This window comes from Solanum pennellii, chromosome 1 (genome assembly GCF_001406875.1).
Source record: "Solanum pennellii chromosome 1, SPENNV200".
Classification (NCBI taxonomy): domain Eukaryota; kingdom Viridiplantae; phylum Streptophyta; class Magnoliopsida; order Solanales; family Solanaceae; genus Solanum; species Solanum pennellii.
The window spans coordinates 89,675,509-89,696,884 of record NC_028637.1 but is presented as its reverse complement, the minus strand read 5'-3'; the positions used below and the strand labels follow the sequence as shown (position 1 = coordinate 89,696,884).

Below are 21,376 nucleotides of genomic sequence, written 5' to 3'. Positions count from 1 at the left end.
AGTAAAATATGAATGAAACGCAACAAGAAAACTATGAATAACACGAGTGAATAAAAAGTTAGCATGACCAAGACAAATGTAGGCAAGACATCGACAAAGCGTTGGCAAATGCGCATGCATGAAAAATGGGCGGATATTCGGGTGGACTTTGATGAGGCAAGGACTATACAATGTTTAGATATTGCATTGACACCAAAAATGTGGAGGAAAATGGCAGCAAAGAGCCGAAATTCAGTCAGCCAAGATCACATGCCAAACACATGTGGCAGTTACATTTTGTAACGCTTGTGTCTAGATTCATTGTAACTTGTATTTTCTTTTTGAATTCAAAATTTGAAATGCCTTAACAGTTTGGGGTGTCAACTGAAGTTTAATTTAGTGTGTTGATGGTTTGATAAGTGTTAGACATGTGTCACAACACTATGCATTGTAAAACACAAGGCTGCCACATGGTCTACAAAGTGCAACCTTGGTGTTGAACGAAATTAGGAAGTGAAAAATGAAGGATTAAGTCTGGAACCAAGACACTTAGAAAAAATGTGAGAGTTTTAAATAGTGTCAAAGACAACAATCGACTTGTGCTTGTGCCTAAGTCGAAGTTGAGACAGAATTATTGTTCTAACGAGTGAGGTCCTTTGTATAGTTTTGATTATTAATATAAAGGTTGGGTTTGCCGTACTTCATTTGTGCATTTCATTGTTAAAGATCGAAAAATAATCTAAAGCAAAAACAAAAAATGTTATAGAAAGTTAAACAGAATAGGCTGCGAATAAATTGAGTTAATTGTGGGACTTGAATGCCGCATAGTGGGCTAACCTCTTGCACTGGATTTGAGAGAAGTAGTCTGTCCGTGTGACACTCCCCATAAGCAACATAAAGTGTGCATGTACTATATTCGTCATGTATTACGTTTGTGAGATTCATATATTGTTATTGTTGTATCATAACTTTTAGAGAGAAGTATCAGAAACACTTCTGAATTTAATAGAAATTATTAATTTGACTCTTAACCTATTGAAAATCTTAAAAAAACACCCTCTATTTATCTATCTAAACTTAGATATACTCGGATAATATTCCCCACCAAATTTATGAACTAGGATTTTTTTTCCTTTTAAGAATAGCGTGAAGGAACACGTGATATTGTTGGATGACACAAGCCGGTCGACGACTTCTTTTTTTTGTTTTTGTGTGCAAAGAATCAAAATGCGAATGGAGTCCAACGCAACCAACCAAGGGTCATACACCGCTTTTCTCGTTTTCTTCTTCTTTTCTTCATCTGCCCCCTCCCCACCGCAATAGCGCTGCTTGCATTTCTTACCTAATTTATCACACAAAAAAAAGGAAGAATCATATATACAGAGGTCAAGAAACTTGTACAGTTTTCTATTTGGGAGAGAGAGAAAGAAGATCTCGGGTTACCTAAATCTCATGGAACAACTTGTCAACTTCATTATTCGACCCCCAAGGTATGAATTGATAAACCCTTTTCGAGTTGACCAATTTTTTGGTTTATTGCAATTGATATGATGTGTAAATATGTTTGTTTTTGTTTTCCTGTTTGTAAAGTTCGAATCTTTTTCCCAAATTCTGATGTGGGTTAGTTCGAATTTGATGTGGGGGTTTTCTTTTATGGGAATTGCAGATGTGGGGCTCTTCTTTTGTTATGGTTCTATTTATTGTGATACTGATTTAGGTTTGTTGATCTTAGGAGTTATTATTTGTACTTCATGTGCTAAATGGGTAGGTGTAAAACCAATGAGTTGGGGATTTCCTTTAGAAGTTTGGAAGTTCTGGCAAGGTCATTTGTTTGTCTTTATTTTAGGGTGTGATGTTCTTTGGACATTTGAAAAAAAGTGTTCTCATCCATTAAATGAAAATTCTGCAGTAATTTAGGGAAATTTGCAAAACGTTTGCCTTTGCTCTATATCTTACATTGGATAGTGCATGTTTTGATTGGAACCCGTATCGGAACTAATGACTGTGTGTGTAAGGTATGTTTCTGTAGTTTGGACTTTGGAGGTGTCACTTAATATTGCTTTTCTTGAGGGAATAAACTTAACAGAGCTACATTTTGTGTTATTTATGAAATGCAAACATGTTGGGTAGGTGATGAGGACTATATATTTAGTAAATTATATCCATCTCATATAGTGGGAATCCTCTTTTCGTTTTTACGAAATTTCTCTCTGAAATTTTGTATCTCTTCCACTTGCCAATTTTCTGTATTAATGGACGACTTCTGACCCTAAGAATCTAAAAGAGGAGATATTTCTTAAGACTTAGGGTTCTGATTCATCCATGTGGTACACGATAAAACTAACTTTGGAAAGGATATTTCCAGAAATAATCTGGAGAAATTTTTGCTTGTTATGCACTGGGAGTCAGAAAGGCGCTTGAAGCAGCGAGATATCTGTTTCTACGCAAGATAATTGAGGTTACTACCATCAGTTATCTGTCAGAAGCAAAAAGTTTTTTTGATTTCCTTATAACATAATATGTCTTGACAACTTATGTATACCTATATTCTTCTTCCAATCTCTTCAACTATAACTGATGTAAATCTGAAACTAAAGGCCCTACTTCCTGTGGATTGCAGGGCTGAGTATGACCCTAAAAATGATCTACTTGATGAAGAATTCATGCTTAAAGGGAAATGGTACCAAAGGAAGGATCTGGAGGTAAGTACATTGGTAATTAATATCCTATTGTTTTCAATAAAATTTAGGTCTCTGAATCACTTCAATGTTTTATGTACTCATAACTAGACTCTGTTTCTTTACCCTTGTTCACGCGTGTTCTTCATTTGACATTGTCTTTGTTAGCAACCAAGTAATGAATTAGAGAACTAATATGAGACAGTTGATATTGGACAACCAGAAACTGATGTAGGAGTATATTTACAACCTATCAAGTAGGTTGAAAGTGTATCACGTGAAGACACATCTAGTATTCTATGGGAGTGAATGAAAATGAACCAAGTAGAGACACCTAATATTCTATGGGAGCAAAAGAAAAGAATTATAGTCAGCTAATCAATTCTCAGGCCAATGCGTATTCAAATATAAAATGTTTGTTCATAAGATAACAAATGCAAGCAAAAATAATAGCTGACACTTTTACTTTGTTAATTTGACCAGCTGAGAGAAAAATCTGTACGATTGTTTTGTAGTATCAATATCTTAGGAAATGTGTTAAATTCCTTTGCTCTTTATAATTAGGGTGTAGAAACTTACTTTTTATCTTTCCGCTTCAAAATAATAATAATTTAGGGTGTAGAAACACTGAACATATAAGAGGCATCTTGTTATCTAGCCTCCGCTAGAATGATGTATTGAGAAGCAACAAGAGAATTGTTATAAGTAATTCCCATTGTGGAACACACGTTAAGGAGAAAATTCATAGCAGAGAAATGCTGTTTGCAGCTGGGAAATGGAGATCAACCAAATCATGATGCCAAATTTAACTGTCTTATGGAAACATGTAATGAAGGATTGGGAGACTTCTACTGAAACTTCTAGTCTGAAGTGTGTAAGGGGGCAAGACTTAACTTTTGGAAACACAGATTGTCTGATGACTTCCTAATGTGGCACTCTCATAATAATCTTCTGCATATCGTGCCACACGGAGAAAGTACAATATGAGACCTTAGATTCTGAAGAATTTGCTAGACTGGGGAGAAAGAGGAGCTTAATGAACTTTGGTTCAATTTTTAATGTCGAAAAAAAGAAAAACGTTAGTTCAATTTTCTTTGTAAAACTAGAGGACCTTAGATTCTGAAGAATTGGCTAGAAGGGGAGAAAGAGGAGCTTAATGAACTTTGGCTCAATTTTTAATGTCAAAAAAAAAACTTTAATTCAATTTTCTTTGTAAAAATAGAGGACCTTAATAAACTGTTCAAGTCTTATATATAAGCAAAAGATTTCCCCTATGTAAAGAAATAGTAGGCATAGAATGAACCAATTAGGGGCAAATTCACAGCTGAAATTTTATTTACTTGTGGCTGTTGAGAAGGGATGAAGATACTTCCCTTATTCATCTTTGTGGATCTCCAAAACTCCCTGATAAGTTTGCATTTTTTCATGAATAATTGCTTGAGGAGCAATTCTGAGCAGTGAACATAAGAGGAAGAAACATCCTCTGCATAGTTTGGTGCTTAATGCACATAAGGACCCATGAGAAGAAGTAAATAATTTGTTACCCCATTGCTCCATAGCATATCGGTTATCGTGTGCCATATGGAACATGTCTTGAGTGGGATGGGTGAGGCCAATAATGCAAAATCTGTCAGAGAACATTAGCAGGATATAACTGTGAGAGATGATCACTAGGACTATATGGAAATAGAGAGTCATAACTCATAAGTGCATTGAAAGAAATGGACCTTGGTCCCAACTCAACCCCTAAAACTAGATCATGGGGGGAGGATTGCCCAAGACCATGTAAGGAGGCAAGGACCAATCTCACCAATGAGGGACTCCCAACAATATTGTCTTTCTACCTTTCTGATGCAACCTGATCTTTTTAAATGGTGTAGATTCCAGTTAGCAATCGCAGAGACTTGCAAAATCTGTAACTTTTAAAGCATTATCTTAGTGTTTTTTATTTTTTCTATTAAATTTACCTTTATCATAAAAATGTCTTCGGATGAAGATTCTCCACCTTTTTGGAAATCGGATGTGCAAGATTTTTCTTTTCAATCACTAAAATAACTTATCCTGTAACTTAAGAAGTCACTCCACAAGGTGTTAGATGGATACCTTAGATTGGAAAAAACCGTAGAGCTTTAGAAGGCAAAGTTGATCTTGCAACTTTGTACGACTGCACTGGCATTTTCGTTATTTGAGTATAACCCACTACTTGTATAGATGATTAGGTGGAGTTCGTAGAAGTTAGAAAGAACTTTAATGTAGAACTCAGTTTTGTCAAAGGCTCATTTGAGGCACACTTAAACCTTGAAGCTCAGGGAGGGCTCTTCGCGTCGCTTCTATGCTTTAATTTAGGCTCGGGCCACTATGCACTAAGGTGTGTGCCTAAGTACACGTGAGTTCTATCTTGAATTGAGTACCTTATTAATTGTTGAGGAAAACATTATGAATGAATTTGTTACCTTAATGAAGTTCTGTACCAGAATCCTAACATTGTATTAGTACGGGAAAAGGGTTGAAAATGCCCTTAAATATCTTAAATGGTTCAAATATGCCCTCCTTTCATCCTTTGGTTTAAAAATGCCCTCAACGTTTTTTTAAGGTTTAAAATTGTCCTTCTTTAACAGCCCAATGACATGGCAAATGTGACATGGATTTTTCTTACCCATTCCAAAATATATGACCTACTTGTGTAGAAACCCATTTTAAAAAACCTGACCCGATAGGCCAAATCGTTTTTGGGTCTTTTATTCCCATTAGTTCTAGTTCTCTTCTTTCTTCCTACCTCCTTCAACTCTTCTTCTTTCTCCATTTCTCTAGTTTATTTCAGGAAGAAAAAGATGGAAGAACAATAATGTCTTCAACAAAATTTGTCGAGTTGATGTTTTTGCATATGACTGGACAATCAATGACTGAAATTACCACTTGTATTTCTATAAATAACGGACGGAGATTCTGCAATTTTTCTAGTTCTATTTTAAGCAAGTTTTTGAATTCAATTTGTTTGGCATATATTGACGAAGCTATCTTGAAACTTTAGTCGTTTAGAATTCAAATTCCTCATTAGAAACTCAATACAAAACTGAAAACAGAGTAGTGAATTATAATACCTAACATTTATTCGATTTATAATACAAGGTAGTCCGCAGAAATTTCTATAGTTAGTTGTTCGAGTAGGCTACAAGAATCCTAAAAATCTGTTATGAACTAACATCTTATAATCTAGTAGATAGTTTTGTTAGTATCAACTTCGTGCTTCTTATGATAGTAAATTTTCCAATAGTGATTTATGATAAACAAGAGTAGGGTACTGTCATTAAAGGTGAAAATTGATTACAATCATCTTGGACAGATAATTCTTAGGATTAAAATTCATACAGTAACTCTGACGAATAGTGCATTAAAAAAGAAAGCAAAATTAACAGGAAATTTATGAATTAGTTATTCTTTTGGGGGATTAGTATGCAGTGACAATGGAAATATCAAGAAGAAGAAATGGGTCGGGTCGCTAAGGTGGACTTTAAAAAATTAGGTGAACCAATAAGATGAACTCATTTATCTAATTAAATGACTCATCATTTGCTATGTCAGTCGGCTGTTTAAAAAGCGCAATTTTAAACCTCAAAAGAACGTTGAGGGCATTTTTAAACCAAAAGGTGGGAGGAGGGCATGTTTGAACCATTTGAGATACGTTTAGGGCATTTTTAACCCTTTTCGCTTACTACATAGTTCTATGATTCTTTCTTATATTGAAGTCAAGCGAGCCCTCAATGTATATATGGGCATGATTTTATGACAAGTAAAGGTTTTTAGAAAATCAGCCAACCGTAAGTTAAGTTTAAGAGGGTTTTCTCCTTCAACTGTTTTTTTTTTCTTTTGGCAGTTGAAAGTTTGAAATTTACTATGACCACTTTTAGACAAGATCACACTTCTCTACTTCCCTATAGCCATAATGAGAGAATTATTTTTCTCAAAGAACATTAGGTGACTTTTTCCCATCTGCCTAAGTTTTGGTGAGCAGTGTAACCCGTACCTATGCTAAGTACCTAGTGAACTGGTCGAGGTGCACAAAAACTAGTTCGAATACCACCTTCATAAAAAAAAAGTGAAAGCTTTTTTCCTTAAATGATTTTGTAGTCTCTCTACTTATTTGTTATGTAGACTCCAGCGATTTGTGTGGTTACCTAATACAAAAGCAATATGCTTTTACCACTGTTACTGGACCAAGCTCGTGAAATGGACTGCTGTAAGTCTTGAGCTCATAACCTCTATAGGGGCTCTATCATGATGAATTATGTGACTACCATATCGGAGTGTTTAAGATGATGCAGAATTTTCTTTCTTATTACATACTTGTCAGATCATTGCTAATCTTCTTGAACAGTTTACCTAATGCTTGACTTTCGAGTTTTTATCTGGTCATTTTAGATTTAAGGGCCTTGCTTTTTTGCAGGTCAAAAATAGTAGGGATGATGTTCTTAAATGTAGCCATTATATGCCTCTTATTCGTCCAGAAGGAAAGCCGCTACCTTGTGTGATATACTGTCATGGGAACAGGTTAGTGAAGGTTAAGCAGCACTCTTCCCACTGTGATGCTAGAAAATTACTGTACATTTCCTCTTATGCAGCAAGTATATGGAGAAGTTTTATTGTTTTATTATGACTCCATTAAGATTTTACTTTTTCACTAAGTTGTTTTGGATGATTCTTTGGCAGCGGGTGTAGAGCAGATGCCAGTGAAGCTGCTATTATATTATTGCCATCAAACATCACTGTTTTCACCCTTGACTTTTCTGGATCTGGACTTTCTGGAGGAGAGCATGTTACGTTGGGGTGGAATGAAGTGAGTAGATGATTATTCTATTTGGGTTCAAGTGAAAAATAATGCCTTAGGTTTTGGTACCATTGTTGGCGTTGTTTATGATGTTTATGTATTTCTTTTCCTTCTTTTTATTACAAGTCAGGGTTCTCCACACTTTTGTTTCTCCAATGTTAACAAATATGGTGGAGGCAACATAAATGGATAATTGAAGTGAATATTATTTTTTTCAAAAAAATATTAGGCTTGATTAATTGGTTAAAATATGTTCTGCTTTATTTTCTGTTTCTCAAAAAAAAAAAAGAGTTTTACTTTGTTTTCTACTTTTGTCTTCCTTCTTTTTTGTTCGTTGCGTGTTAGTGGATTGAAGTTTGTTGTCCCTTTCTTTCAGTGATTGTTCATCGTTTGTCCAAATTATAATGCATGTTTCTAATAATTTGTTCTAAGTATATATTGGATGAGTTTCTGGTAAATGTTCTTCCATGCCCTAGCTTGTGGATGTTGGAGTTGGAAATCTCTGAAGCAAAAAGAATATAGAATTTGATTGTTTAGAACCTATGTTGTTATTGTGGATGTTATTTCAAATAATGCTCACGGAATGGATGGTGGTGATAAAGCGAGGACTATGGCGTTGAATTCTCATCTTGTATAAACTTCACCTTCTTTTTCCAAGAAAATAAAAAAAACGATCCCTTGTGTTTGGGTGTAGGTTCAGTGTAGTTCCTTGAATATATTCCTAGAACTTTTGGTCCTTCAAGTTTTTCAAAAGTGAGCATTTTGGTCTCCATCAAATACTTAACAAATTGTCTTTTAAATTTGACGTGAACTGTGAAATGAGAAAACCCACATGTGAGGTAAAATTTCTACTATTTTTGATCTATTTTCTAGAGTCCGGTGCTGTTTTCTGAGGTGCAATGCCTTGTGCAGTTTTTGTGTGGTGATCCTGGTGGTTAAATCTTTTTTTTCCCCAGTTCCCTTTACATATAACAAACAATGTTTGTTAAAATATCTAACGGAAACCAAAAGTGCTCTCTTTTGGCAAATTGAAAGGACTTAATCTGCCCAGGAGTATATTTAAGTGACTATTTTGAACCTATCCCAAACAGAAAGGACCATATTTATCGTAACTATTATTATTTTTTCAAATACTTTCCTTCTTTCCCCCTTCTACTCCCTGTTATGAGCAAAAGAAGATGGAGAATATTTTACCTACATGCTCTTACTTCTTTTCTCCTCACACCCCAAGCTGGGTGTGTGGGATGACTCTGGAGCAGATTTTTTTTTGGGGTGGGGGGAGGTGGTATGTTAATTCTGAGCCATGATTTGTGTCAGAATCTTTTACTTCTATTGGGATGCTTTGTTGAGTTACTTCTTGTTGCAAACAACTGCCTGCTGCTGTTCCCTCTACTAGTAAGGTTTTTCAACACTTTTTGCCTCTTTCTCAGAAGGACGATCTCAGAGCTGTGGTTGAATATCTGCGGACAGATGGCAATGTTTCTTTGATTGGCTTGTGGGGCCGTTCAATGGGTGCTGTTACTAGGTAATCTAATTTCCTTGCTTTTACGTTGATCATGCTGCCTCATGTGCACTGCTTTGCTTTTAGATTCTTTGCAGCAGGGATGGCTATAGAGTACAACAGGTGGATCATCAGTGTGTTATTGGTGCCAGTGGCAGGAATGATGTGCCACTTTTCTTTTGTTTTTTTGAATGGACTACAGAAAAATGTTGCTACTTTTTGTTGGATTACGACAGAACATTGTGTTGTGGACATAATAACTTTTGTTTTGATGGTCAAGTGGCCATATAACGACTTAAAGAGGGACTGGTATCTTGTAGCAGACCCTAGGTGAAGGGGTAAACTCGCCAGATTGAGTTGAAGAGAGTATTTAAATTTTTTAATGAGCTGTAGCAGTGAGCATGGAGTTAGCATCTTGATCTGGCAAGCATAATATCTTATTATGAAGTTAAGGATTAGTGGAGAAGTATCTAGATCCTTACTCATTGAATAACCTGCTGGTCATCCGAATTGTTGAACAACCAGGGAAATATAAGGCTTGGAGTTGCTTTCCTGAATTTTAATTTCTTGAACTAATATGAGACACTGGTGGAGTTTTTTTATGTTGTAATAGTACTGGATGTTGCGACCAGATGGCCCAGAAGGAAAGTGTCACATTTATAGATATCGAACAATTGAAGGCATACCAAATCCACAATAGGGGAGAACATTGTTTAGTTGTAGTTCTTTGACATCCATAACAGGCCATTCTGGTATATGATTATTTTGACCAGAAGTTTGTGCTCCTAGTAAGATTTATTTAAATTCAAAATGTCTTGTTCTATGATGTGGTCAGGTTTAGGGAGCCAAAACTGTGCGCATAGGTCTTAGCAGTGTTATCAAAGTCGAAAAGCGCAAAAGAGCTCTAAGGTCTGTGGGGGCTTTAAGTGCAAAGTGCAAATAAAGCGTGGGCTTTAATGAAAAAAGGCTCAAAGGGAGAAAAAACATACAAATGTATATGTTTAGTCGAAGAGTAATAATTACAAACATGAATGACAAATAGAAAAAATTATGATAAAGTGAAACATCAACTGTTTGGTGTCACTTCTTCATAAGAGGCTTATTGGCAAGGGAAAGTTTGTCTTAGAACCTTGATGACGACATTGAAGTGCGTATATAGCGAGGCGAAGTGCTCAACACGTTTTGAGCCTCACTTCAGGGCTTAAGTGCGCCTTTGACAACACTAGGTCTTAGGCATTCACAACCTTAGTCATAGGTGCATTATGAGACAAGTTAATGGTTGAGACATGAAACATGTCAAATCTCCCAAACATATATAATTAATGTGTTTTAGGAGTATTACTAAAACATTTAGTATGTCACAAAACATACTTAAATTCAATATTTTAGGATCAGAAATTTGTATTACACTACTATTCGTCACACCATTTATGTTGACTTTAGCTCAAGAAAGGTTTGGTTGGCCAAACGTAGTAGTTGTCAACCATAACAGGTGAATCGTGAAAATTGGTCTTGATATCCAAAGTTCTCATTAGATGAGAATTTTATTTTTGATTAGGTATATCAAGAGAAAATGGGATGCTTTGTGCGCAAGATTGTCTTCAGTTGGAAAGTGTTAGTATTACTTTGGAGAAAGGTTTTCTTTTTCTGGATAGCTAACACATGGGGTAATCAGTTTGTCTTGATATCAGAGTGCATGTGCATGCTCTTTGTTTTCTGTATTATCTATCTATACCTATAACATTGTGCTTCAGTGGCAGCAGTATTGAAGTGACTGACTTAAATATCGATTTTGCAGCCTCATGTACGGTGCTGAGGATCCATCCATTGCTGGAATGGTTTTAGACAGTCCCTTCTCCGATTTGGTTGATTTGATGACCGAACTTGTAGACACTTACAAAATACGGCTGCCCAAGTTCACCGTAATGTTTTATAGTTGAAATCTCTGTTGCAGATTGAAATTTACTTTGTGTTCTTTTCTTGGGTTATTCTCAAAATTTTCTCTTTGCAACTAAAGGAGTGTGGCCTCCTTTTCTTCTTTCTCCTAATTCATCACTCTTTCTAAACATTCTCCTTTTCTGTTAATTTTTAGGTGAAATTTGCAATCCAATATATGCGCAGAGCAGTTTTAAAAAAGGCAAAGTTTGACATAGCTGAGTTGAACACAATTAAGGTATTTCCTTTGGGAAGTTATTTTACATAATGAGTTTTCATGATATAAGCTATTTCTTTTTATGTTTGAAAACGTTCAGCAATTGATAATGAACAGTGTTCAAGTGAAGATATTGTAGGAAATTTTCCTAATCAGTTCCTGGTTTTCCTGGGGGTGCATTTTCAGAAGTGACAGTTCATTTTATTTTTAGCACAATTTTGTTTACCAGCTTTGATCTTTTCTTAACGCTAACTTTTATGTAGGTTGCAAAGTCATGCTTTGTTCCTGTTTTACTGGGTCATGGTGTTGATGATGATTTTATACAGCCCCATCATTCAGATCGTGTATTTGATGCTTACATGGTAATTGTCTAATTTATACCTCCCCCTCTCTGGAGAAAGGAGTAAAAGGAAAGAAACGGATAATTTTTTTCCTCTGTTCTTTTCTCTACATACCTTATGTGTTTGAATGCATTTCTAATGTTCCTTTTCTTCTTAAAGTAGATGCATATGTTTGGACAGTTAGTTCCTTTGTATGCTCCTATGTATATTCTATCCGATACACTTGCATTCTTATCTGTGAAGTTGAATACACTAAAGCAATATGACAATATGTTCTCTCTTGAACATTTGTACTGTATGAAATTGATTTGCAATGTGTTGAACATAAGATTTCATGCAGTTCTCTTTTGTTTTTACATTAGTTATCATTGTAAGTGGTATTTATTGCTGTAGTCCACATATGGCGTATGCCAGTATATCCCATCTTGTTTTTTTTTTGTTTATTGTACTTCTAATTTTGTCAGGGAGACAAGAATATTATAAAATTTGAGGGTGATCACAACTCTCCGCGCCCACAGTTTTATTTTGATTCTATAAGTATCTTCTTCAACAATGTTTTGCAACCACCAATGGATGAAGCTGGTGCTGCATTCTTTGACATGCCACAAGATTATTTTGGCAAGGTATAGTTCTACCAATAATCATGTCATTGTTGGTTCAAGTGTGAGGAACTGCTGAGTTAGTCTCATAAAACTCAATGGATTTGTATTCTAAATTATTTCCAGGGCAGTTGGAGTACAGTCCATGAACTGGACTATATGGATGATGTCCATGATGGTATTACTCTTCCATTCTCTTTAATTTGTCGCAGGTGTTTCGTTTGCTTCAGTTTTTTCTTAGAAAAGGAAAAACAGGGTTTTATTCTGAAGTTTCACGCCATACTATCGGGTGTGATACATGTTTAATTTGTTATCAGTTGCAGCTGCACCAACTAGTAGCACCGAAGATGTAATAAAGCAGGTTCGCTCCAAAAGACCCATGAGTCGGATAGAGGTAACAGAAAAACCTTCCAGTTATTGCTTTGATTATTGGTAAAATAGATTGCATGAGCTCCATTAGATTATGGGAAGATCCGGGGTTTTAAGAGGACAAATTCAAGCAGTGGAAAAGAAATTTATATGCGGCCACGTTTGCTTGAATTCCTTGTTCAAGTTGAAAAGGAGTATGGGTGAAAATGTGTAGTTACCGGATGCTAGAGACACAACTAAATACAGGAAAAGGATCACTTAGTCCCTTTACTATGCTAAAAGGATCAATTTTACCCTATGTTGTACTATCTATACGAAAATACCATTGCCGCTACCTAAATGATTCAAATATACCTTTCCTCCGTTAGTGTTGTACAAGGGGGACACCTAATCCCATGTGGCACTTACATTTTGATGATGTGGACGGCACGTGGTATACCACCTCAACGCTCCAACCCATTTTACCCTCCTTCCTACTTGTTCTTCCACCACTAGCATGAATATGTCTCATTTGTGTGAACTTCATCTACATGTGTATTGTTAAAGAATGACGAAAGTCTTACATCGGTAGTTAATGAGATGGGTGGACTCCTTATAAGGCTTGGACAATCCTCCTTCCTTTGAGCTAACTTTTGGGGTGTGATTTAGGCCTAAGACCTAATTTCACACGGTATCATAGTAGGGCTCGTCTCACCCGATGTTGGGGCCCCCCAAAATCAAAATTGCCCACGCACCAGATGCTAAGCACTGGGCGTGAGATGAGGTGTTAAAGAATGACAAAAGTCCCACATTGATGGTTAATGAGATGAGTGGACTCCTTATAAGGCTTTGACAATCCTCCTCCCTCTGAGCTAGCTTTTGGGGTGTGAGTTAGGCCTAAGACCTCACAAGTATGAGGCCAAGGATGAAAGTCCAACTAACCTGGCTGATGAGAGAGGTTAGCTCAATACCTAGATGTAGATTATCGTACCCAGTACGTATTTTTTCTAAATTAATTCAGTTGGAAATTTGACAATAACAATAATATGGATCTGAACAAATTAGCTGATTAAGGAAAGAAAGGATTAATCCCAAAACATGGGAGCGATGAGGAAATCCAAAAAACGTAGGGAAGTACACAAATTAGCTATGCAGCTAAACCAAAGTGCAGAATCATTGAGCTGTGGTGAGCTTTAGTATCTCTATGAGTAATGAAAAATCAATTGTATCATCTGTTACAGTGAGTAGTTGAGGGTTAAGAATTTAAGATTGATTTTTCTTGTTTTCAATCAAGTAATGGACAATAAATGATATTGCAGAAACAACAACAACAATCTCTACAACTCGGTAAGGTGAGGGTAGTGTGTATGTAGATCTCAGCCCTATCTTATGGAGGTAGAGAGGTTGGATAGACCCTCAGGTCAAAATATAGAAAGGTTGTTTTGGATGGACTCTTCGCTCGAAGGCAACAATTCAAAGCAGTTTGGGAAGCATGACAAATAATGAGTAAGCATGGAGAACAATAAGGATGTGAAGAAGCTATGGCAAAAATAAGGAAAGCAAGACAACATTTTGCTTAAGGGATAGTTGTAACAACAAAAGTATATGATAACCTTAGTACAAGGAACAATAGATAACAATGGAAATCAAAGAACAAAATACTAAGAGAATTATACTACTACTATTGGTATTGAAAACTACGAGAAAGGTTTGTTACTAGTAGGGTTTATGTATAAATCCTAAAGGTACCATCCAAAGGTAGTAATTTGAGCGGAAGAAAAAACAAAGAGAAATCAATAGAGGAAAATAGTCAAATGGAGTGATCTTTGTTACTTTTAAAGATGTAACAAGTCGTGGTGATGAACATAGGACTCATATGGGAGGCAGTTAAGGACCAAAGTGCGACTAACATGTGGAAGCACTCCTTATGATAGCCACACGATTGGATGATATTAATGTCACCATAGTTGATTAAGGAGGAAATATGTTTCTCATTCGATGTGTGAGAGAAAGGTTAAATTTCCTTTATGATTATTGTTAGTTCAAGTGGTGCTATTGTGGTGAGTTCATACTTGGTGAAGAAGTTGGAGCTTACAATGCATCAAACACACTTTCTTAAAAGCAGTGTTATAAAAAGCGAGGAAAAGCGTGCTTAAAGGGCGAGGTGAGGCGAAGTTCATCCCCTGTGCTTTTATTTCCTGAAGCGAGGACATTGAAAAAGAGAAGCGCAAGAAAAGCGAAAGCGTGAAAAAGTTCTAATTAGGGTTTCTTAAAAAAATTTGCAAGTTTTTTTTTTTTAAATTTCTGAAATCCTTACGCGACATCGCAGCGACTTCAAATTTATTTTTTGGACTGCTGCAAGGCTGAGACTGCTGCTATAAGTTCTCTTCTTCTATTCTTCTTAGTGGCTACGCTGCGACTTTTTTTTTTTCAATTTTTGGTTGCTGCGACTGCTGTAAGTTCTCTTCTTCTCTGGGAGGCTGCTGCGACTGATTTTTTTGTGATTTAATTATGTTTTTGCTTTATATGTTATGACTTATGAGGATTATTGACTATCTATTTACTTTTAATCTAAGAATATATTACCTCCATTCAGTTATTTAATTTTTTTTATTTAATACTAAATATCGCTTTACTAAAAAAAGCGCGTGCTTCGCTTCTCGCTTCTGTGAAGCGAGCCCCCGTCGCTTTTTTCCGCTTCTCGCTTCCCAAAACACTGCTTAAAAGCAAAAATGGTCAAATGATTTTGATGAGCTTCTGCTTACTAAGCAATGCATTTCTTTCACCATTGTGAGATATTATGATAATGTTTTTTTGTGATGTTATTCCAATGCAAAATTGTCATATCATGCTTGGGTGTCCATGACAATTTAATAGGAATGTATCTCGTGATAGGAGAAAGAATAGAGTTTCTCTTGATCTAAATAGGAGAAAATATAAGCTCACACTTTCAACTCCATCACAAGTTTATGAAGATCATAAATGTATTGAGGCAACAATTTTTTTAGAGAAGAATGAATGGAGTAAGGGAGTGTATGTTGACATCCTAAGAGCGAAAAAGTGAGAGTATCTGTTGTATGAAGAAAATGTGATGTCAAGTGTAAAAAGAAGAGGTGGATCATAAGATAGGAAAAAAGGGAGGGATAATCGTGAGATTGAGAAAGAAAAAGAAGTGAGGTTATTTTTTATTCTAGTTCTGACATTCTTACTTCTTCTAGTTATTTTAACTCTCTTACTCATGGAAAAGTTTTGTATTGAAGAACCATCATTGGATGAACTTAATCTTAAAGTGGTCGAAACTACATGCTAAGTGCATGTTAGTGGGAAAGATAAAGATGAAAAAATTATTATGGTGTTGTTCAAGGTAAAACTCATGGCAAGAAGTCCAACTAGGCAGTTGTGGATCTAGGGATAATGAGGTGATGTTGTTCCGTTGCACCCTAAGACAGTACAATGAGCTGCCATGGAGTCCAATAAATGTGCGAGAACTCTCTCTTCAACATTTTCTCTCGAATTATTTATAACAACTTGAATAACATTTTTCGCCCCAGTCTTCTCTTTAGTGTCTTGAAACAAGGAGAATATTTTGATAGAATCAGTAGACGAATTGCTTGCATCAATAGATTCGAGAAATACACTTCCTTTTGGAGAATTCACCATCACATTGATGATCATTTTTTCAGTTCTTGCCGTCCACTTATTCATCACAATGGAACTTCCAAACTTGATCGATTCGACATGATTATCCTACACTTGTTTTCTCTCTCTTCCACTTGAGTTTGATAGATAAGGACCTTTTAGGTTCATGAGAATTAGGGGCTTCTTTCCAAATTGGTCTACAATCTCATTGAAGGCTCCCAAAAGTGTTGGTATGATCGACAAATTGAAGGAGAGACCTGCATTATTTACCCACCATGAAAAAGATGCAATTGCACGATCACTCAAAATATCCATGTCAACAATCATGTAAACTTTTTATAAAAAATTATTTTTTCCTACATAATGTTGTTTGCTCTTAAAATTGAAACAAAGCCTCCCTTAAATGTTTGTGAGGGACACCCTTTCCATCAAACATGTCAAACTTTGGTGGCTTGTACCCCATATCAAGGTCTGGATGGTGCATAAGTCATCACAATCAAGGCTCTTCGTTCCCTTAGTGACTTTAACGCCTTTCTTAGACCATGAAGTTGGGCGTTTGTCGATGCATCTTCTTTTAATCGAGCTCGTTCTCTATTTTTTGATTGACCTCATGTAGGACATTGACCACAACTGGCGTTGTGAAGGTGGGAGCTCCAATGGCATATACACGTGGAACAACTGACTTGTAGGGGGCGACTATGTCTGCCCTTAATATATGATGCATTGCCGCAGGTCTTGAGTAGAAAGGTCAGGAAAGTCTTGACTACTGATGGAGAAGCTGGTGTGGCTTGACCATGAGTAGGAGCATGCTGAGTTTGTTTAGGCAGTTTTGGTAAGTTAGTAGAAGGTAAGTTAAGTTAGTTTTTGAGAAAAAATGGGCATCTTGAAAGTTGGGGAAGTGGTAGCCAAAAGTTTGGCCAAGACTCGCACTTGACGTAGTTCCTCCCTTAGGATCTCAAGCTCTTGTGCCATGTGAGCCATTTTGGATATTCTGAACTCTAGGGGTTCTCTATAGGTATCATTATGTTTGCAACAACGTTGAATTCTTCTTTGTTAGTCATCTTCCTGTTGGATCGAAGGTTGTTTCGTGAGTCAGTCAGTTTGCAAGTCGATACAAACCAACGTTCTTTTGGGGAATAATAATGAACAAAACGAAAGAAAGTGAACCATGTTAGTTTGGGAGATGTTGAAAGATGTAACAAATTTGTAACACGTATATACGCCAAGTTGGCGACATTCAAAATGTGTCCTAATATGGAGTCTCTTTTTGCTAGAGGTAGGCCTACATTGCAATCCGTTTGATGATAAATGATCCATTTAAACACATTTTGAATTTGGAACAAAACATAACTTTCAGTCATCAAAAGATGTTTGGATCTTACAAATGAAGTTGGCGAGTAAAAGCCTAAGAAATGGAAGTACATGGGTGGCCACAAGGCACCCAAAAGGGATTGATCATACATCTCTTTGAGGAAATATGATAAAGTATAAATGGGGAAAGATAATCTAAGGCCATGTTGAAGCATCATGTCGTTGTCATAATCACTCATATATCATAGTTAGGCCTCGAGTGGTACTTTGGAGACTCATCGAGGTTATACTCGGGTGCCGTGTCTATCACTACTCCATCTCTCGGGTCGTAGATGTTGGAACTCGTTTTTGAACCTTCCCTATGGTCTTCTACATATCTTCTTTTGGGTCCTCCTTGGTATCCTCTTCTAGATCTTCTTTTGGGTCCTCTTCAGGATTCCTTTCTTGGTCTTCTTTTGGTTCCTCTTCAGGATTCCCTTTTGGGTCTTCTTCTGAATCTTCTTCTAGGTCCTCTTCTTCCTCAACCACTTGTATTAAATAGGAACTCTCTGATTGTACATGGGCATGGTGAGTTCCATGAAAGGAAGTACTTCTCTAACCTTATGGACCTATTGGTTGTTTGCAAACCCTATGATCTCCTATGCGCTCTTGGTTAAGCCAGTGGTTCGCCATGCGTGATACATTGGCGTGCACCATCTTTCTTCTCCTATGTTCAATGCAATCATGTAATCCCATTCTGATTGCAAGTTCCTTACCTGCGCTGCTGGGATTTAGGTAAAACCATCTCCATGTAAATGCCATGGTCAACCATAGCAGTATGTCTTGGACAACTCCAAATTGTTGAAACTTAAAGAGGTGCATATGGTTGAATGCCTCCTAACCCGATTAACTTGATAAACTACAAGTGCCGCGTCTTGACAAACGCCAATCCCGCCATCCAAGGATATTTCCACCGGATGGAATCTTCAGTAAGGCTGGTAAAAAATGAAAGCCGCTTTTCCTCTCCCGTGGGCATATTCCAATGTCTGAGGCGATTCTCGTGGCTCCAGATCCTGGTATGGGCATCTATGCAGTAGCACATTTGCGGATGACACGAGAAAAATGTTCTATTGCCCAGATCTGTAAGAATAGGATGTAGCCTCCAAACAAGTTATGCCCTCTTGTGCATTGTGATAATGACTGCCCAGATCTGTAAGAATAGGACGTAGCCTCCAAAGAAGTTATGTCCTCTTGTGCATTGTGATGACGACTGAAATACCTCGGCAAGAATCATATGCACCAAGGAACGTCTTTGCGGCTCTGCGAAGAGGTTCATAACTATCGGTAAAATGTCGATGAAATGATATCTCATTGGGAAGACCATGGCTCCTAATAAGGCATCATGAAGACCCTTGGCCTTATGTATACCTATTGTCTACGGGTGCAAGCAAATTCTTCTCGATGTTTGTCGAACCTTTTGAACATTACTTGGCTATTCTGAAGTCAAGGTTGAGAACATGCTGTTGAAGGTTATATGATGTTTTCTTTTATTTTGTAAGAAGAGATTTAGCGGAGAGATCCATGATGCTTGAGGGTTCTCGTGATGGTAAAGGAGTGGTCCGAGGCAAGAATACTTGTGGGATAGTTTCTGGTGACAGAAAGGGAAGGGAAGGGGTAGGTATATTCAGGGAGAATTCTAAGGGATAGTGGATGGGGAAAGCAGTGGTGGAGCCATACTTTTCACAAAGGGGAGTCAAAATATAAAGAAGTATACACACGAAAAAGCCGAGAGGATTCAACATATAGTAGACAATTTTTTTACCTATCTACAATGTAATTTCCCGGTGGTGTTGATTGACATCCCTTTAAGTAAGGTAGCTCTGCCATGGGGGATAAGGGGGGGTGAGATAATAAAGGAGAGATTTTGAGGATAAAAGAGAAATTATATATTTATTCTCAACTGTGAGCTGTGCTAAGCCCAGTTAATGCATCTGGTTGGATTCAAGTGGTTAGGCTTCTATGTGTGTCTACGTGGTCTTACGAAACCATTCTTCTAGTAAGTCTGTGTTCCATATTAGCAGTCTGTTAAGTTAATTTGATCTTTGGTGAGCACAACTTTGCCAAAAGATCAGTTCTTTGGTAATATTCTATCCTATATTTGATGTCTCATTCTTGTTTATATAATTCTGTTCAGGTCCCTTCTGACATATCTGCTCAGGATAACCAAACTGCAGACCAGGTAATCCCACAAGTTACAAATTTATTTTAAATGGAAATTAGACAGCGAAAACTTTTTTAGAATGTTATATCCTCAAATGCTCTTCCATTTAATCATTCACTGGAAATATCACACTCTAACCAGAATAGTTTGCGTGCTTTTAAGAATTTATGGAAATTTCATGTTTCTTGGCAAGTTGGCCTCCAATAGAACATAATTGATAAAAGACGCCCTTGTTACTTTTCTGTGTTTGAAATGTTAGTATGGTTTGGCAAAAGTAAATTGTGTTGCTGTATAACTAATTCATACTTCTTTTTTCTTCTTTAGGAAGAAGGTACTGGAACCTACTCTGCCCCATCATCTTCAAAAATGATCAGCTTTGAACTTTCCAATGGTGATCCATTTGGTCCCAATGTTCCTGCATCAATAGATGATGATGACTATGTTGAATACCCACTTGATAATATGGCAGATTTTCCTAGTAATGTAGATGAAGAAGAAAGGGTAAGTATGTTGAATTTTACAGAAATGCGTCACTTTAGTATTGGCTTCAGTATTATCCTCAGCTTTGACATTTTGACTGGTGAAAAAAAATCAGATGTTAATGAAAGCAGTACTCGAATCTTTAAAGGACCTGGAGGTTAAACCTCCTCCGGCTGAACAAGCGTCCTCAGATGATGTCATAGAACTTCCTCAACCTCTGCAGGGCGCTAGAGAGGAGTTGTTTACTGCAAAGCAATGTACACCCTCAAAAGAAATTAGTGCTAGTGCCATAGTTTTTAATGAGCAAGATTCAGACGCCAAAGTCCAAGTTCCAGATACTAAAAAAGTATCAGTAACTCCAGCTAATAGTACTTCATCAGCGAAAGAAGTGGAATGCAATGGAACTTCTCATCGTGAGAAGTCCGTCAGCAATCAAAGTTCGTCCAGTGTTGACACGGTTGATGGTACTAAAGCTACTGTGACTGTTGTAAAGAACCCAACAAGTAATGTCATGGATGGTTTGTGGCGTCGTTGGGATCTCAACTTCTTCAAGAACAAATAATGATTTGAAAGATTGATTTTTTACAGAGATACATTTGGAAAGGATTACGGGTAGCAGAAAAAGTTATAGTGGTTATACAAATTTGCTGTTTGCTGGATGTACATTTTTGAGGGGAGTAAATATTTGTTCTTTCTGTCAGGAGTGATGAGAAAGATGGGGCAGGTGGTTCTGGGAATGGAAGGGGGGTTGGGTTCGTTTGTCACTAGTTTGCATAGGTCTTCCTTCTTTGAGTACAAGGAATCAACTATGTATTTACACCCCTGTTAAGTAATTAGGCCCATTGTTTGTTGTAAATTATGGACTGAGCAGAATGTGTTTTGTATATGTATAGGTGATGTGCACAATTTTTCTCGACAAAATTGGAAATCGATAGCGCTGTCAAGTTTTTCTGCTTCATTCCTTTTTAAAGTGTTCGTGTATTGTATGCCAAATGAAACAACTTTGAATCATTCAATATGAAACATTGTTTTTACTCTTTTTGAGGTGTCTGAGATTCTGTCAATGATGGTTTTATTTGGTTGAAGTCTTTTTTCGATTTGCAGGTAAGCAATGCTCATCATAATTTAGAAACAACTATGTTATAATTCCTGAGACACTGGTTTTTACAAGTTTTGTTGCAACTTTGGAACAATTTGTTCAAAAGTCTCAACAGAAAACTCTAATATCTGCTTTAAATTTATCCAAATCAACTCTAAATGATTCCAATTTTGATACTGAACCTTCTAATATCAATCCAAACCAAGTACGTTTCAATCTAATGA

The 21,376-nt window shown here is 36.7% G+C and overlaps 1 protein-coding gene across 3 annotated transcripts; it reads left to right on the top strand.

Moving 5' to 3' along the window:
* Positions 1-1,146: 1,146 nt before the first annotated feature.
* On the top strand, positions 1,147-21,064 carry LOC107007913. Of its 3 annotated transcripts, XM_015206762.2 has the most exons (15): positions 1,148-1,469; positions 2,345-2,437; positions 2,600-2,681; positions 7,102-7,205; positions 7,365-7,491; positions 8,913-9,007; positions 10,782-10,905; positions 11,076-11,156; positions 11,399-11,497; positions 11,941-12,099; positions 12,202-12,253; positions 12,393-12,469; positions 19,547-19,591; positions 19,898-20,074; positions 20,169-21,064. In XM_015206762.2, exons 3-15 carry the CDS (start codon positions 2,643-2,645, stop codon positions 20,613-20,615), a joined length of 1,626 nt encoding a protein of 541 aa, XP_015062248.1. In that variant the 5' UTR covers positions 1,148-1,469; positions 2,345-2,437; positions 2,600-2,642; the 3' UTR covers positions 20,616-21,064. The 3 variants fall into 3 exon arrangements, with proteins under 3 accessions (XP_015062247.1, XP_015062248.1, XP_015062246.1); XM_015206761.2 differs by lacking the exon at positions 2,345-2,437 and having other exon boundaries at positions 1,147-1,469; positions 12,399-12,469; XM_015206760.2 differs by lacking the exon at positions 2,345-2,437.
* Positions 21,065-21,376: the final 312 nt, after the last annotated feature.

Bases quoted from the DNA above. Each gene is read 5' to 3' on its own strand.
- LOC107007913 (XM_015206760.2), top strand. From the start codon at position 1,432: ATGGAACAACTTGTCAACTTCATTATTCGACCCCCAAG. The intron at 2,682-7,101 runs GTAAGTACATTG...GCTTTTTTGCAG, and splicing joins ACCAAAGGAAGGATCTGGAG to GTCAAAAATAGTAGGGATGA. The intron at 7,492-8,912 runs GTGAGTAGATGA...CCTCTTTCTCAG, and splicing joins TTACGTTGGGGTGGAATGAA to AAGGACGATCTCAGAGCTGT.